General features: G+C 43.5%; 1 protein-coding gene and 1 long non-coding RNA gene across 5 annotated transcripts in view; one reads left to right on the forward strand and one right to left on the reverse strand.

Annotated features, from left to right (window-relative positions):
• LOC141085954 (putative ferric-chelate reductase 1) overlaps positions 1-3,143 on the forward strand; it is a 51,566-nt gene extending 48,423 nt beyond the window's left edge. For all 4 annotated transcript variants that reach the window (XM_073571631.1, XM_073571632.1, XM_073571630.1 and 1 more), the window contains one exon: positions 14-3,143. In XM_073571631.1, coding sequence (XP_073427732.1) covers positions 14-103 — 90 coding nt within the window. In that variant the 3' untranslated portion in view covers positions 104-3,143. The remainder of the gene's footprint in view (positions 1-13) is intronic.
• Positions 1-16,860, reverse strand: part of LOC141085957 (uncharacterized) — a 102,121-nt gene that overhangs the window by 36,343 nt on the left and 48,918 nt on the right. The gene's annotated exons all lie outside the window — the stretch shown is intronic.

Here is a 16,860-nt window from a genome sequence, read left to right on the forward strand (position 1 = left end):
TTTTCTGTTGCAGATGCAGGTAGAGACCCCAGCACTCATAATCTTCATTTGTGGAAACCTGGCATTTCTGATAGCACTGTTGGTTGGCATTGGACAGTCGTAAGCCTGATATTGTTTACTGCTTGAAGAGACCAACTCTTCCCAACCAAAGAATGAACTTTTGAAGGACCTTATCATCATCTACAAATTTTTCTTGATAGATCTGAAAATTGCCAATGTCAATATGCAAAGGACGTCTGTGAGATATTTAAACTTGTTAGGACCTACATATCACTCACTAGATTATGTCTGTGACTTTGGGTTTTTGGGAGGTTCCATGTCAAAATGCATAGCTAGTGTCATGATTTACTATGACATGGAACCCATGACATTACATTTTGTGAACCACTTCTCAAGGTAATATATTCTTTATATTTTACATAAAGAAATCCTCCATCAGGGAAAGGAATAACTCTTTATCCGATACCTTCTGTTTGCCTCTCACTGCGCATCCACTCAGATCAACGTTCCAATTCTCCTGCTTCCAGAATGGAATCACAGTCGCATCTGCAGTGATAACTCTAAACAACTGGAAAGGCAGGGAAAACATGGCTTATACTATCTGCATGCTACTGCAGTGGCCATCATGGAAGCAGGGAAAGGGAACGTCAATATGAGTGAAGGAGGCAGCTGGAGGCAAATGGAAGGCACCAGGTAGGGTGACTTATACACGTCAAACGTCAAGTCACTTTTTAGTTGCAGGGTGGAGGGTCACTTATAACCTTACATACTTACGTGAAACATTTGAAAAATGAGATAGTCTGTTTCGGATAATATCTTCTCAAACTACTGGCTACCCATCTCAAATCTACCATTGGTAATATGAACCTGCAGAGCACCCCAACACCGGCACCCTTCCTCCCTCTCCCCATCCCCCCAAAAATGATACTGTGAGAAATATAAGCCAACAGTTACGCCACCCTTTTTCTACTAAATAAAGGCAAGGAACATGGTGAACAACTGCTGGATCCGGATGTATTGGTAGGAGAAAACACAGTTTTTCATTTTCCTCTGTGTCCTGTCTAACAAGTGCGGCCAGTGGATTGCTAGCTTTCCCTACTGAAAGGCCCTACTGACATATTTGGTTACGTGCAGAGTTAATCCTTGTTGTGATAAATTACAGGTTATCAAAAGAAATCCATTGAAATGAAGGGGCATTTAGGCTAGTTTCACATTAGCGTTTTTTAGCGCTGCGCTTTGTGCGCAATAGAAACGCATGCAAAAACGCATCATGCATTTTGCATGCGTTTGCGTTTTTTGGGCACATGTGTTTTAACCAGTTTGTAGCCATGTTAACTTTTAAAACGCATACGACTTCAAACGCATAAACTGCAATGTGTTATTTTTGCGCATTCCGTGCGCTAGTGTGCGCATGCGTTTTTTTATGCCGTTGGACGGACCCAAAAATGCAACAGGTTGCATCGGGCGCGCCTAGGCGCACACTACAAAAAACGCATGCGCACGAAAACGTGCAAACGCTAGACCATGAGCCCGCCATGTTAAACATAGGGGCGCATGCGCATGGACACGCACGATGCGCTGCGCTAAAAAAGCGCTAATGTGAAACCAGCCTTAGTGTTTTTATGAATGTTGCAGATTCGAGCTGAAGGCAATGATGATTTATTGTGGCTCATGATATTCGCTAAAAGGAAGGAACAATCCTTTCCTTGTTACATATTCTCTAAAAGACTTTTTCAAGAGAAGTTGCTGAAGCCCTGTGTGGTGGCATCACGTCAGTTTTCACTCTTGATAGCCAAGGGTTAACGGAGTAAAAGAGTAAAATTACTTGTAAAAATTAGCAACTTTGCAATTCACCGCTTATTAAAAATCCTTCCCATTCTCAAGAACAGAGAGATTTTTTAGCTTATGGTTTACTGGTCATTGGCTAGGTTATCAGCCACTTCTTCAGTTTATCAGAAGTGGTCAGCCTCCTTGGTAAGGAGCACAGTGCTTACTATGCTCCTGCACTCTTCCGATGCTGCAGAGGCAAACCTGCCTCACTTTGCATCATCGTAGAGTGGACAGTACTGGCCATCAGCAAACCCATGCACCTGGTCTAAACTGTCAATCATCTGGAGCGCTAGGGAATTGCTGCACGGCTAAAAACAGAACTAGGGGCAAACCCCTTAAGGTTTATTGGTTTATCAGTGGTACAATCATTACTAATATAACACTATTGATCTTTTGTGTCGCTGATCACATTAGTGCTTTTTTATAATTCTTCCAAGCACGGTTGCTGGTTGTCAGCAGTTTGGTCACTTTAAAAAATTCAAAAATGTTTTGCGCAATATATATATTTTTTATTGATATGTGTAATTAATGTTTCCAAAACTTCAAGCATCTATGTCTACTTCATTATCTCTCAATATGGTTCTCTTGTTGGGTATTTTTGTGGGGTCATGGGTGGGGTTGTGAAATTAAAGGGGTTTGTAGGACTTTCAAACTGACCTATGTATAACTCATCAATTTCTCATTGGAGGTAGTTTGACATCAGGCATCCCCACCAATCCGCTGTTATCTACTTTAGCATTTGCGGGTCATCAGCAATGTATGGGGCAGAGCCCTGTCCCATTGTTTACGGGTTGCTGTCTGTAACTGCACCTTATCTACTATTTATGTGGTATCAGACCCGCACTGATCTGATATTAAAAAGTCCGGGCCGAACGCTTTTAGGCTCCGTGACCACTGGAGTCAAGCCTTCTGTCTACCGTATACACTGTCAAGAATTTCAAATGTATGCCTTCAATGGAAGGCCACAACCTGTGCCACCAAACAGCCATTGCACAGCAGCATTGTGCACAAATGCTAAGCGCAACTTTACGCCAATCCTAAATCCTTCAGTCCATTTTCACTAATTATATCATTCATGCAGAGCCTTCATAAATATAAAATGACAGTATACAACACTGGAATTGTCAGTGATGAGTTTATCGTATTATACTGACATTGAAGGAGATATTATATTATATTGGCTACAAAGTATCCTCTAAATAATTCCTATAATATTTGTTTATCAGAAAGTTCCTGTTGTATACACAGAAATGTGTGTTTTATATATGAATTTAACTTTAGTGTAATGTGTTAATAAATTATTTTGTCTTATTTATTGGCTTTCTTCCTTATTTACATGTCAGCCATTTACTTTTGCTTTGCTTTTTTTTTCCTTACAAAAGAAAATACAAAATAGCAAATAATGTTCTAGGTTTCTGAATCACCTTTCTTGGGGAATCAGGGTATTAGTGTTAGCTAGGTGTTTTAGTGGAAAAAATGTAATTTTTCAACTACAGGGCCCAATGTTATAAAATTCTGTGAAGCTCCTGTGGGTTCAAAATACTCACTACACCCCTAAATGAATTGCTTTATAAGCGCAGTTTCAAAATAGGATAATTTGTGGGGGCTTGTATTGTTTTGCGATCTCATGGAGTTCGCAATCTATTCCAGCCAAATTTGCACCAAAACTTAAATAGTGCTCCTTTCCTTCCACGCCCAGTTGTGTGATCAAACAGTAGTATCCGACTATGTGGCATATTGCCGCATTTAGGAGAAATTGCGTAACAAATTGTGGGGTACATTTTCTCCTATTACCCGTGTGAAAATTAAAAATGTACAAGTAAAGCAACAATTGTTAGTATAGTGGAGAAAATGTACTTTTTTATTTTATTATTGGAGATGCAGTGACCCCTGTGACAGCTAGGGGGCGCTGTATGGTCTTCCCAGGACATGCATGCAGGCGTTTACTTTATTGTGATGGGAAATGGTGAGCGGCAGGGTTGTAAATGGCCGATATGTATCACAGGGGTGGGTGCCCTGTGATGGAAGCCTAAATGTGTGTTAATCAGCAGATCTACTGCTGGTGGTATTTTGTTTTACATTGGGAGGCTTCCAGGTGACTTGGGGAGATGGGTGGGTCCAGTCACCTACAAACCCACCCAGGGGCGTGTTCTGAACGCCCAAAGTAAAGCCTGTGTGTGGCTGTGTGTGTAAAAGGACCCGCAGTGAGGTCATGACCATGTGATCCATACCTCACCTGTGGGTGTGGTTATGGACCATAGAATGTGAACAGGGTGGGTCACATGGGCAGAGTGTGTGTACCTGAATGGTTCTGGGTGCAAGGTCCTGTAAGGTCTGTGTTGGGAAGTCCTGGGAGTAGGATCCGATCCCTGGAGCACGTGGTAGACTTTGGATCTGGAGGCCGGTCTGTTGGGAGATCCTGGGAGTAGGATCTGATCCCGGGAAGGCACCCGGTGAGGCCCCGGACCTGGTGGCTTGGGTGTTGGACGAATGTGTCCTGAACAGCACCCAGACAGGCCACATGTCTTTGCGGAGTCTGAAGGCATTGCGTTTGGGAGGAGCTACCCTCCCTCTGAGGATCTGAACTGTCGGTAGTGCACTGGACACAAGGACGGTGATCCCAGTTTGGCAGCTTCCCCAGGAACCAGGACTGACAGGAGGTCAGTCTGTGGAGCAGGAGCTCCTGAGAGGCAACCCCGGACATGGGAAAATAACTGTGTGCGCTGGCAATGGGCCGTTACTGAACTGTGCAGTCACCCGGTGACTGTAGAAAGTCAGGCATGACTAGTGAATGCCTGATAAAGCCTCATGTGATAAAGTTATGGACTATGAGTTAGGTCTGTGATGTGCAACATGACCTACGGTACGGTTTATGCTGTATAAAATAAACTGTATTGGACTGTTTAAGTGAGAAAGTGTTCCTGTGTGCCTCAATACCGCAGCCAAGTGAGAGTCCCCGAACACAAACAGTGAGCGCTATCTTACATTATGTACTAATTCCTTTAAAGCACCTAAAGGGTTAACAAATTCCTTGACAAAATCTTTAGATACTTTGGGAGGTGAGGTTTTTAAAATGGTATCACCTTTACAGGTTCTTTAATAAATAGGCCCCTTTCAAGTCTTTGCTTTGAAACTAAATTGGTCCCTAAAAAAAGCAAGATTTGTAAATTTCTTTGAAAAATTGAAAATTTGCTAATACCATTTTTAACTTCCTAACAAAATAAAAGGATATTTGAGAAACGTTGCTGACATAAAGACAAGTGTTAAACATTATTTATTAACTATTTATGTGGCATGTCTATCTGGTTTAAAAGTATAAAAATTAAAAGTTTGAAAGTTGCTAATTTTTTAACATTTTCATCGAATTTCTGATTTTTTCATAAAAATGCAAAAGGTATCGCACTTTACCGATAACATAAAGCACATTGTGTCACGAAAAAACACTCAGAATTAATGGGATATTTTGATGTATTCCCACGTTATTACTGCCTAAAATGACAAGTCAGATTTGAAAAATGAGACTTTGTCGCTAAGCGTGAATCATTTTGCACCTTTAGCCTTCTATAGCCAGTGTTGAACTGTCTTTTGCTGATTGCTGCACTTAGCCTACAATATAAACTTTTTCTGACATATACAGTACCCTTTCATAGGCCCCCATTAATGAAGCTGAGGACAAAAGTGTATTCTTTCTGCCTCTATATGGCATTTCTTCTATTGTCTAGGAAAACACAGCAGATTGCACTTTCTAATACAGAGGTCCACTTAAATTACTGTAACTTACACCATGCAGTATATATTTTTATAGTGGGTCCTTAGGGCAGACAGATCCCTAGACATCAATCCTGACTGTGACCACTGTCAGATGCGTACCTCCTGGGCATATGCGCCTGACAGTAAGATCAGATGCAGTGTGTTCCAAGCCTAAGGCCTCATTCATATTTTCAATGAAATCGGACGATTGCAATCTGATAAAATATCGGATTGCTTTCGGACCAATGTTATTCTATCATTGTGTATTAATTTGCGTTTTTTTTCGAGCTTGGATCGGATCACAATCGGACTGGAAAAAAATTGCAGCATGCTGAGATTGTAATCGGAAATCGGATTGCATCCCGCATTACAAGTCAATGTGTGCAATAAAAAAAATAGCACAGCACTTGGACCATGCGAGTGCTGTCTGATTTTTACACACCGATCGCATTTGAAAAGCTGGCAATTCATGTGCTGCATACAGTAAAATCACAGCGACAGGTTAGAATAGAATAGATTTATACACATAGAATACATATGTAAGGCAGCCAGAGTGGTAGTCATAGCAACGAGCTGTAGTGTTCCCACACCCTGACGCCCCACAGATGAAATGCAAAGTCCTTTCTGCAGCACGTGCAACATGTGCCACAGCACACTTAGTCTGTCAGATTCCCCTCAGCTGCTGTCATGTCAGCTCCGCATCCATGGGATCCACAAATCACTTCAGAGATGAGGTATTTTTCCAACAGCTTAACTTTACTAGACAGCAGTATATTCTTTACACGGGCAGCACAATTCACACAGAGCCACGTATTCTGCACTTTCCCTGTCTTCCGAGCAGACTCTATTCTTTCTGAATTCTCTCTCTCTCTCTCTTTAATCCTGGCGTTCACTGCCGTACCTCTAGTCAAACTCTGTTCTGTCTATGCCTTACTTCTCCCTGCTATCCGGGCAGTCTCTTTGGACAGTCTGTGTCCCATAAGTGCCTTCCATGTCACCAGCTCCCTGTCAGCCCCTCGCCGTGTTCCAATTGGGAAAGGTTCTGGGAACGCCATCTCGGTTGTTCCTGTCCCTGTCTAAGATCCCGGATCCTTTTTTGGGATGGTCCTGTTGAGCTGGTGCCCGACTGCACTATTCTCAGCTTTTCTGCCCATTTCTGCCATCACAGCTTTATCCCCACGGCCAGCAATCCATCTGGACTCAATACTGCATGCACCATGCCCTGGGCAAGGCTGCCCTGGCTTTTTGTCTCTAATCAGGAAGTGCCTGTCCTGTACCTCCCTGCTCTGTGCTGGTCTGCTCTTTGACCCCTCCCATTTGCTTAACCCCTATGCTGCCTGTATCTAGCTAACTCTCCTGTCTATTCTAGTCTATATCTCTAAAATGCCCCTCTCTATTATAATCCCTCTATGGTCCTGTACTATCTAAGATCCTATCCTAACCCTAGATCTATGCAGAACACATATTAAAGACACCACATTACAGTACATGACAAATGCATCAATTACAGTACACAAGTATAATGACATTAGTAAACAATGCACACAATCCTGTTAGCTACTAGGGGATAGGAGGAACGTGGGGGTCGCCACCACCTCCTTACATATGACATATATAGATGTAAGTGACACACACACACATATATATATATATACACAGAATATTGCATAGATAGAAGAAAAGCCGGCAATTCACCTGCCGCGTACTGCAAAATCACTGCAGGAGCCGACAGGATAGAAGAGATGGATTACATACAGTAAATACAAATAGAATAGGTAGATATATAGATGTCAGTGATATATACAATTAGTACTGTGTGTGTGCAGCTTACTGTACATGTATCTAATTAATAAAAGATTATTTTTCTGAAAAAAATGTTGTAGGCTCCCTCGTAATTTTATTAACCAGCAGAAAGAAAGCCGAGAGCTGGGGGCCGATGTTTATAGCCTGGGAAGGGGGTAATACCCATGGAGCTTCCCAGGCTATTAATATCAGCTCACAGCTGTATACTTAGACTTTACTAGCTATTAAAATGGGGGACCCTAAAAAAATTTGACACAGAGTCCCCCTATAATTAATAACCAGCAAAGGCTATGCAGATAGCTGCAGGCTGATATTAAAAGACTAGGATGGGGCCTTAGATCCTGATCCCCCTGGCTAAAAATATCAGCTCTCAGCTGCCCCAGAAAAGGTGCATCTCTAAGATGTGCCAGTTCTGGCACTTAGACTGACCCTTCCCACTTGCCCTGTAGCAGTGGCAAGTGGGGTGATAGTTGAGGGTTGATGTCACCTTTGTATTGTCAGGTGATATCAAGCCCTGAGGTTAGTAATGGAGAGGCATCAATAAGACGCCCCCATTACTAACCCCAGTCATATCGTATAAAAACACACACACAGAAAAAGTCCTTTAATTGAAAGAATGAAACAGACTTCTTTAATAATCTTAATTATACCATACTTACAACCTCGCCCATTCCCCTGATATCCTCATCATCTGTAAAACCGTTAAAAAAAGCAAACAACAATATTCCTCACCTTTCTGCAGAGATGCTGCTAATCCATTTGTCCCATGACGGGTCTAGCTTTGCTACATCTAGATGGCAGGCTGCATTGTTGCATGATGCAGTCATACAGCCTGTCATCCAGCAGACACTGAGCATCGTGTGCTCAGTGTCTCTCTGTGAGCTCCTATTACCAATCTTAGGGCACCGCAAGCATGATAAAGTTCTCCTGCTCACGGTGTCATCAGACAGGTCCTGCGAGTTCACAGCCAATGAACTCATTTCACCTTTCTGATATCAATGCGAGCGCCGTGGAAAAATTTGTAAATATGTAAAAGCTCATGGTAAAAGCACATTGTAGTCGGATAGCAATCACACTGCATTCGGATGTAAACCGGATACTAGGTGTGAAAAATCAGATTGCACTCACATAAAAAAACTCGTGACACTCGCATTACACTCATCTGACTTTGCAGGAACAAATCAGACCGATTTTCAATTCGCTAGTGTGATTCCAGCCTAAAGACGAAAGTGAAAGTTAATCTTCCTTGATGGTGAAGTTGGTTTTAGATGAGGAGAGTTGAGTACTTATGAGGAGGGGCTGTGGGACTTTAAGTAAAAGCTTTGCATTACATTGTCAATCTTCTGCTTGAAGAATTGGGCAAAGTAGCTGAGATGAGAGGAGAGGGAGGGGGAGTTGGTGTACGAAGGAGAGAATTGAAAGTACTGAATAGCTGTTTAGGGTTGTGAGACAGGTATGATATGAGAGTGAAAAGATGAAAAGTAGGTTTGTTTTGCTGCAGTGAGCAATTGCGCAGCAATTTTACAACTTCTGTTACTGGACGGACTACTCTACTCTCTTTCTTTGGCAGTCGCACAGCGGTTAACTTTGTAGATGAGGGCCAGAAAGAACATGTGCTGCAGTAGATGGCAAGTGCTGCATCAAGTGGCCTCTGCTCCTCTTCCTCCACCTTAACATCACACACACTACAGTCCTCAGAGGTGGCACCCCAATTATGCTTGATTTCACCCATGTCACAAATCTCCAACCGCCCAGGGAACCACAGATGGCTAGATCTGCAGATCTGTTAACACATTCTATGCCATGGGCATCGGATGTGTACTCCAAAGATTCACAGAGTCAAGAGGAGGAAATCATCACCACCGATGCCCATATTTTTTTCAGTTTGATCCAGGGCCGAACGAAGTAGGGTCCAATCAAAATCCAAACCCACATCAACAGATGTTAAACCTGGGGAGGTGGAGGTGATCTTGATGAGACTCAGATACTTGAGGTGCATGCAGACTGTTCTATGCTGTCAGGGCAGGAAGAGGAGGGAGGTGATTCTCAGGGAGAGGAGTGGGAGAACAGAAAGGATGACAATGAGGTAGTAGATCCCACTTGGAGTAAACCCTGAGTCATGCAGCTGACTAGCTCAGCAGAGGAGGAAGAAGATGAGGAGGTTACTTTGTGGCTTCCCGCAGACACAGTTATGCAAATGTGAGCAGGTTGTGGGATGCAGTGACGGACAGGAGGCAGAGCAAGGGTTAACAAGTTTAATAACAGGGGAATACACCACGCAGGGAGGTAAAGGGTTAAACAGGGGATTAAACCGTTCAAATGGCAAAGGATATTGTGAGTTGAAGAACAATGGTTCAGATAACAGCAGTTCTGATGAGAGTCTGTGGTTCTATGAAATGTATAGCGCCGACAATGGCTGGCGCGGTGTTTCTTACAAAGGTGTCCTGTGAGTGTCAATGCCCCTTCTTCTGGCTGCAGCGGTCGGTCTCAGGTACCTTTCTCTGAGCCCTAGTCCATGCACTGATGTGGCCAGAGGAGCGCGGGCCATGGCACTGTCTGAGCCCAAAGTGGCCTCTGCACAACTCTCCCCACAGTCTCTGTCAGCGGTGGCGGTGCTTGGGCGCGAGCCTACACTGTATGGATGCTCTGGAACCGAAGCACTCACTAGTCCCTGCTGCAGTGTCTGACAGGGGTACGGGCCATAGTCCTGTACGAGCCCAACGTGACTCGGCAAATATTTACTGGCACAGTCAGGGTGCAAGTGTCTGTCCTGTCCCCAGTCACTCTTATGGGGCATGTGTGCTGTACTCACTGACACGGAATGTTCAGAGCCTTGCTTTCTGGTAGTCACCGGCAAACTGCACCTCTCTCTGTAAGTCACCGGGCACACACTGCACAGTCCTCTCCCTCTCTGGTCCCCGCTGCTGGCTGTGGGAGACAGCGGACACTGGCCTACACGCTGCTGATGCTCCCAGGACGGAGAACTTCTCTGCCTGGCTGCTGCTGAGCACTGGGCTCCTTTCCAGGCAGCGGTCATTCTCTGGACTGCTGCAGAACGCTGGGCCCCTTTCCTGGCAGCAGTCCCTCTCTGGACGGTTGGGCCGGTCCCAGTGCGGGTACTCTGTGGGGAGGGGAAGTGGAGAGCGCCACTCACCTGACTGCGCACTGCCCTTTGTTCATGCCAAACTGCTCTGCTGTGTGCACTTTTCTCCTTTATCTCCCCGCCCCCCTCAGTCAGTAGGAAGGTCCGCCTCGCTAGAGCTTCCCCCAGGCGACAGGGGAAGGTCAGCCTCACTAAAGCTTCCCCCGGGAACAGGGGATGCAGCCTTTCTAGTTCCGGACCCAGCACGCAGATATCCGCGGTCCCGTCGTCCCCCTTGCACAACCACAACAAGCAATGCATCCTCAGTCCCAACTCTGTCAGTCACCAGCAGTGTTTGTAGGTCTGCAGTTGCTTAGCATGGGCTTTTTTTCAGACTGCCAAAAATTATACAAATTACGCTATCTGCCAACTTTGTTAAAAATGACAGAAGAGCGTTAAGAAAATGCAATAATTTGACTACTACGTGTAAGAACTGGCACATGTGTGATCAACATGCATTAATCTGGGAATCTCATTGTACTAAAATAGACTAGCGGGCCTCATCAAACACCGTCCACCGCATCAACTGCATCTTCTGATTCTTTTTCCTCCCTCACCATGGCAAGTGTTGTTACACAGGTTTCTGACCACAGAACCTCCACTTGTTTACTCGCTACAGTCAGAGAGAGTGACAGCCCGTCAGCTGATACAGAAGTGAACACATCTGCTGTTTTTTACTGATCTCAGATGCCAAGCACACCCCATCTTTATTAATCCATCGTAACATCTCCGCCTGCACCTCTGTCAAAATCCAGCAGTTTGTCTTCTTCACCCTACTCACCCTCTGTCAGCACAGCAGCCTTGCCCTTGTATGTGCAGTTTTGCTCACGTAAAAGATTGTTTCCTCCTACACATGCTAAAGCTAAGAGCTTGAACTTCACCTTCTTTAATCTACTAATAATAACCTTTATTTATATAGCGCAAACATATCCCGCAGAACTTTACAAGTCAGCAGTTCATATAAAACAGTCAAAAGTTACATTTACAATAATCAAACAATTAAAGCAAAATAATGATGACCCTGCTCTTGAACTTTGCCATCTTCAATTAATAATAACAGCCTTTATTTACATAGCGCATACATATTCCGCAGAGCTTTACAAGTCAGCAGTTCATATAAAACAGTCAAAAGTTGCAACGTTTACGATAATCAAACAATTAAAGCAAAAATAATGACAACCCTGCACTTCAGTGCTCACAATCTACATTGGGGCGGGGGTGACACAAAGTACAGGTAATTATTTACAATGATGGTCCAACCATCTTGAGGAAATGGGGGTAAATAAAGGCTTCATGAGGATTTTGGGTACGGTTGAGTTTGATGGTGAATTATGTTCAGAGAAGTAGAGCATAAGCTATATATAAAAAGGACTAAACAGACGTGTTTTTAGGGAGCAGCTAAAAATGTGTAAGTTGTGGTTATACTCCTAATTTCATAGGGGAGAAAGGGTAAAAGGTGAGTTATCTAGGTTGGAGATAAAACTGAGAAAATCAAAGACCAGATCAGAGGTGTTAATGTCTTTGTGTGTCCCAGAGGTTGAAAGTTGTGGGAGGCCACAAGAATGGCTAGTGATAGAAGCTGGGATGCAGTTGGGGAGGTGGGGCTGTTGAAGTCTCCCAGGATAAGGGTTAGCAATTCCGAGGACATGAAGTGTGTGTCACGACCCACAAGGGTCGGTTCTGCGAACCGCACAACAAACGCACATAGCAGAGGATACGGAACCAGGACCTCAAGCAGCTGATACACACTGGCACCAGAGAGATCACAACTCATCTGCTGGTCTTCAGAGAAAAACTCTCTACCCACAGTCAGCTGATGCGTCAGGTGGCTTTTTAAGGTGGCAGTGGTCACCACCCACATCAGCTGACTAGCAACAAAGCAGCAGCCAGCAAGGAAACTGACATTTACCCTTGCTGGCCTGAAAGGAAAAAAACTACATTAAAATTATAGCGGAACCAGAGCTGCCACAAATCCAAAAATGAATCGTGACAGTGTGGCAGCAAGGCAGAAAAGTGGTCAAGGATGTGGGTGAGCTTGGGGGACGGTATATGACCGCTACTCTGAGAGGATGGAAGACCCTGATGGTGTGAACCTCCAAAGAAGAATGGCGTCCAATGGGTCTGTATTTATTTATTTCTTTAAAAACAGGATTGGTGGTGGCAGTGAAGATTGTGGTGCTATCGTGGAGTTAGCAGTGATCGTACGTCGGTATATACACATTCCATGCGCTGTAATCCAGAGGTGGATATGCCTTACATTCCTTGGTTGCTTGTCGCCTAATCGTGTCATTGTCTGGACGATAGGGGCCAGCTGAGAGCGCTTCATTCCAAAGATCTCTGTGATTAGTGCATGACCAATCCAATCTGTTGGCCACAGAAATGCAGCTTTTCCGCCTTGTGAATACAGACATTTTCCTAAAGCTGATGGCCGACGCAGTCCCCCCAGTACCAGTTGCCCAGTCACCATTACATCTCTAAGAAAGATGTGCCTGCGCTACACCAGCATGCCACACACAACATCACCCGTTCTCTGAAAGATTCTATGTCTGCCAGGATGCAATTCAACACTGACACCTGGATGAACAATCATGGACAGGGGCATTACATCTCGCTGATTGGGCACTGGGTGACTCTGGTGGCTGTGGGGGCAGTCGGAGAAGGGGCTGCTCCACAAGGCTTGCAGGGCACTTGGGGATGGAGAACTACACAGCATAAGAAAGAGAACTAAACTATTAGACAACAGGGCTTGGTGAAATAAACTACTAAATACCTAAAGTTGACAAATTAAAGCACTACACACCATAAGATGGGGAACTAAACTACTAGACAACAGGGTCATCCTACCAAGACAATAAAATGACAATACAAAAATCTTTATTACATATAATGACAATTTAAAAAAAACAAAAACATAAGGGTTGCCATTTAGTACATGACTCTAGTACAGATATTGTATAAATTCATACAATAAACAATATTATTTTATTATGTTACATAGAAGACAAGTTTCCTTTGTAGGTCATATGCTATGTCTTCAAATCAAATATGCATGTAAAACTGTCTTATCATGTACTAACTTGCAACCCTTGTTTGGTTTTTTTAAATTGTCATTATATGTAATAAAGATTTTTGTATTGTCATTTTTAACAGAGTTCTCCAGTTCTTGATAGGATGAGTTAGTAATTAGATCGCTCAATCCATCTAAAGAATACATCCGCAGTTCACGTACAGGAAACAGAGGCCAAATATTGCACCCTCCTTATCTATACATTTATATGCACAGCATTGCATTTTTTTCCATTACCTCACCAGATAATGTCTATGAAATGAGATACATCAGGTTAACTATTATTAACATCTACACATAAATCTTTAGTCATTAATCAATGATGCAAAACTATTTCCTTTATTGTTCATCTACAGAGTCACACTGGTGACTGACCCAGTCATGTATTATAGATTGCAAGCATTGATTTTAGATTTTCACAGGATTTATACATTTAGAGTGAACAACAGAGAGGCACCTGCTCTAAAACTGGCAGCAATGTGGATTAATAAAAACATTGTAGCCATAAAGTGACACTCTACCTGCGCTAGTGCTGTAAAGGTAAAGCATGTTTATGGTACGTCTTCATCATCTTCTTATTTGTTGATCAATTGACTACCAGGAGAGTAACCATTGTCTTGCAACATCTACTGGAATTTTTATTTTGTAAAATTCCTGGACAACCCCTTTAAGTACTTTCTTATGAGCATTTTGAATTGTACCCATTTTGCAGACGTCCCCTTGGAAGAAGCGACTCAGCGAAACGCGCGTCAGGGTTTTCCATCTCTATGCCACCAATTCACAGGTATACACACAGGACTTTGTTTTCCAAGCCCTTTGGCTAGTTTACGATTAGTTGTCCCCACATCATGCACTTTACAGCGTTGCTGTTTGGAAAAATTGGATTTATTGTAACTAGGACATTCCCTGGACTTATGAGTTTATAAGCATTTATTCTTATAGCACTATGCAGTTTTGTATGAAATCCTGGGAATAATTCATGAATTTAGTATATTTACACATTTAGCACTATGCACTTTTATATGATGTACTGTAATTTCATGGACATGATTTGTCACACATAGACCCTAGCCCACTGCATTTATATCCACATGGATTTACTATAGCTTTGAATACATAGGTTAGGGTTATATTTATATTTCTAATTACCATAGTGTTTTTCTGTGCTTGTGTATTGTCCACTTGGTTTTTTTATGTCTCCTTCTTTTGGCTGCATGGAGCACACTCTGCTATGTCCTGAATAATTCTGCGATTATGAATATTTTTAAATTGTATTCAATAAAATTTTATTAATTTTATTTTGTCTGGTACTTTCCCTTTTTTGGATTTTCGTATTGTTTTTCGGAAGTTGGCATATGAACATTGGTCTTCTTTTTTGGGTTTCTATATGGAAAGTAATATGGATGTGAAACACTTCAAAGTGCCCTGGATGAATTTGCACCCCCTATAAATAGAACACCACAACGCAGACGGCGACAACCCTGGCACACGGTGCAAACACGTTTCCTGCAGCGGTGCTCCAGGTGCGCCGAACGTCTGTGGAGAAAATCCAATCTACACGAAGATTTCATCCATTTTAAGTTTATGCTTAGAACATACAACACTGCCCTTCACCTCTCCAAACAAACCTATTTCAACACCCTCATCATCTCACTGTCCAATAACCCGAAACGTCTCTTTGACACTTTTCATTCTCTACTCAATCCAAGAGTACAGGCCCCAACCACGGAGCTCCGAGCTGACGATCTGGCCAATTACTTCAAAGAAAAAATTGACCAGATCCGACAGGAAATTATCTCCAAATCCCCTCATACCATGCACTGTCCTCCCTCCCCCACTGCATCTAACTCACTCTCTGATTTTGAACCAGTTACAGAAGAAGAAGTAAGCAGGCTCCTTGCATCTTCTCGCCCAACTACTTGCACCAGTGACCCATTTCCGTCACATCTCCTCCAGTCCCTTTCCCCTGCTGTCACCCCTCACCTAACTAAAATATTTAACCTCTCTCTCTTCTGGTATTTTTCCCTCCTCATTTAAGCATGCCATCATACATCCACTACTTAAAAAACCATCCCTCGACCAAAACTGTGCCGCTAACTATAGACCTGTCTCTAATCTTCCCTTCATCTCTAAACTCCTGGAACACCTGGTCCACTCCCGTCTTATCCGCTATCTCTCAGAAAACTCTGTTCTCGACCCTCTCCAATCCAGTTTCCGCTCTTTACACTCCACTGAAACTGCCCTCACTAAAGTCTCTAATGATCTGCTAACAGCTAAATCAAATGGTCATTACTCCATGCTAATTCTCTTGGATCTCTCTGCAGCATTCGACACTGGATCATCAGCTCCTCCTCACTATGCTCCGTTCCATTGGCCTCAAGGACACCGTTCTCTCCTGGTTCTCCTCCTATCTCTCCGACCGCTCCTTTACTGTTTCTTTTGCCGGTTCCTCCTCCTCTCACCTTCCCCTTACTGTTGGGGTTCCTCAAGGATCGGTTCTAGGCCCCCTCCTCTTCTCCTTGTACACTGCCCCTATTGGTCAAACAATCAGTAGATTTGGTTTCCAGTACCATCTCTATGCTGATGACACCCAATTATACGCTTCTTCTCCTGACATCACGACAGCCTTTCTAGAAAACACTGGCGATTGTCTAAACGCTGTGTCTAATATCATGTCCTCACTATATCTGAAACTGAACCTGTCAAAGACTGAACTCCTTGTGTTTCCTCCCGCTACTAATGTACCTACACCCGACATTGCCATTTCCGTGTGTGGTTCCACTATTACTCCCCAGCAACATGCCCGCTGTCTTGGGGTCATACTTGATTCCGAGCTTTCCTTTGCCCCCCACATTCGATCACTGGCTCGCTCTTGTCATCTGCACCTCAAAAAGATTTCTAGAATTCGACCTTTTCTTACTTTTGACTCTGCAAAAACTCTTACTGTTTCTCTTATTCATTCTCGTCTCGACTATTGTAACTCTCTTCTAATCGGTCTCCCTCTTACCAAACTCTCCCCTCTCCAATCTGTCTTGAATGCTGCAGCCAGGATCATATTCCTCACCAATCGTTACACCGATGCCTCTACCTTGTGCCAGTCATTACACTGGCTACCCATCCACTCCAGAATTCAGTATAAACTTATTACCCTCACCCACAAAGCCCTCAATGGCTCAGCACCACCCTACATCTCCTCCCTTGTTTCAGTATACCACCCTACCCGCGCCCTCCGTTCTGCTGATGACCTGAGGTTAGTATCCTCAATAGT

This window comes from Dendrobates tinctorius, unplaced genomic scaffold (assembly GCF_039654945.1).
Source record: "Dendrobates tinctorius isolate UK_male_01 unplaced genomic scaffold, ASM3965494v1 ptg000029l, whole genome shotgun sequence".
NCBI lineage: Eukaryota > Metazoa > Chordata > Amphibia > Anura > Dendrobatidae > Dendrobates > Dendrobates tinctorius.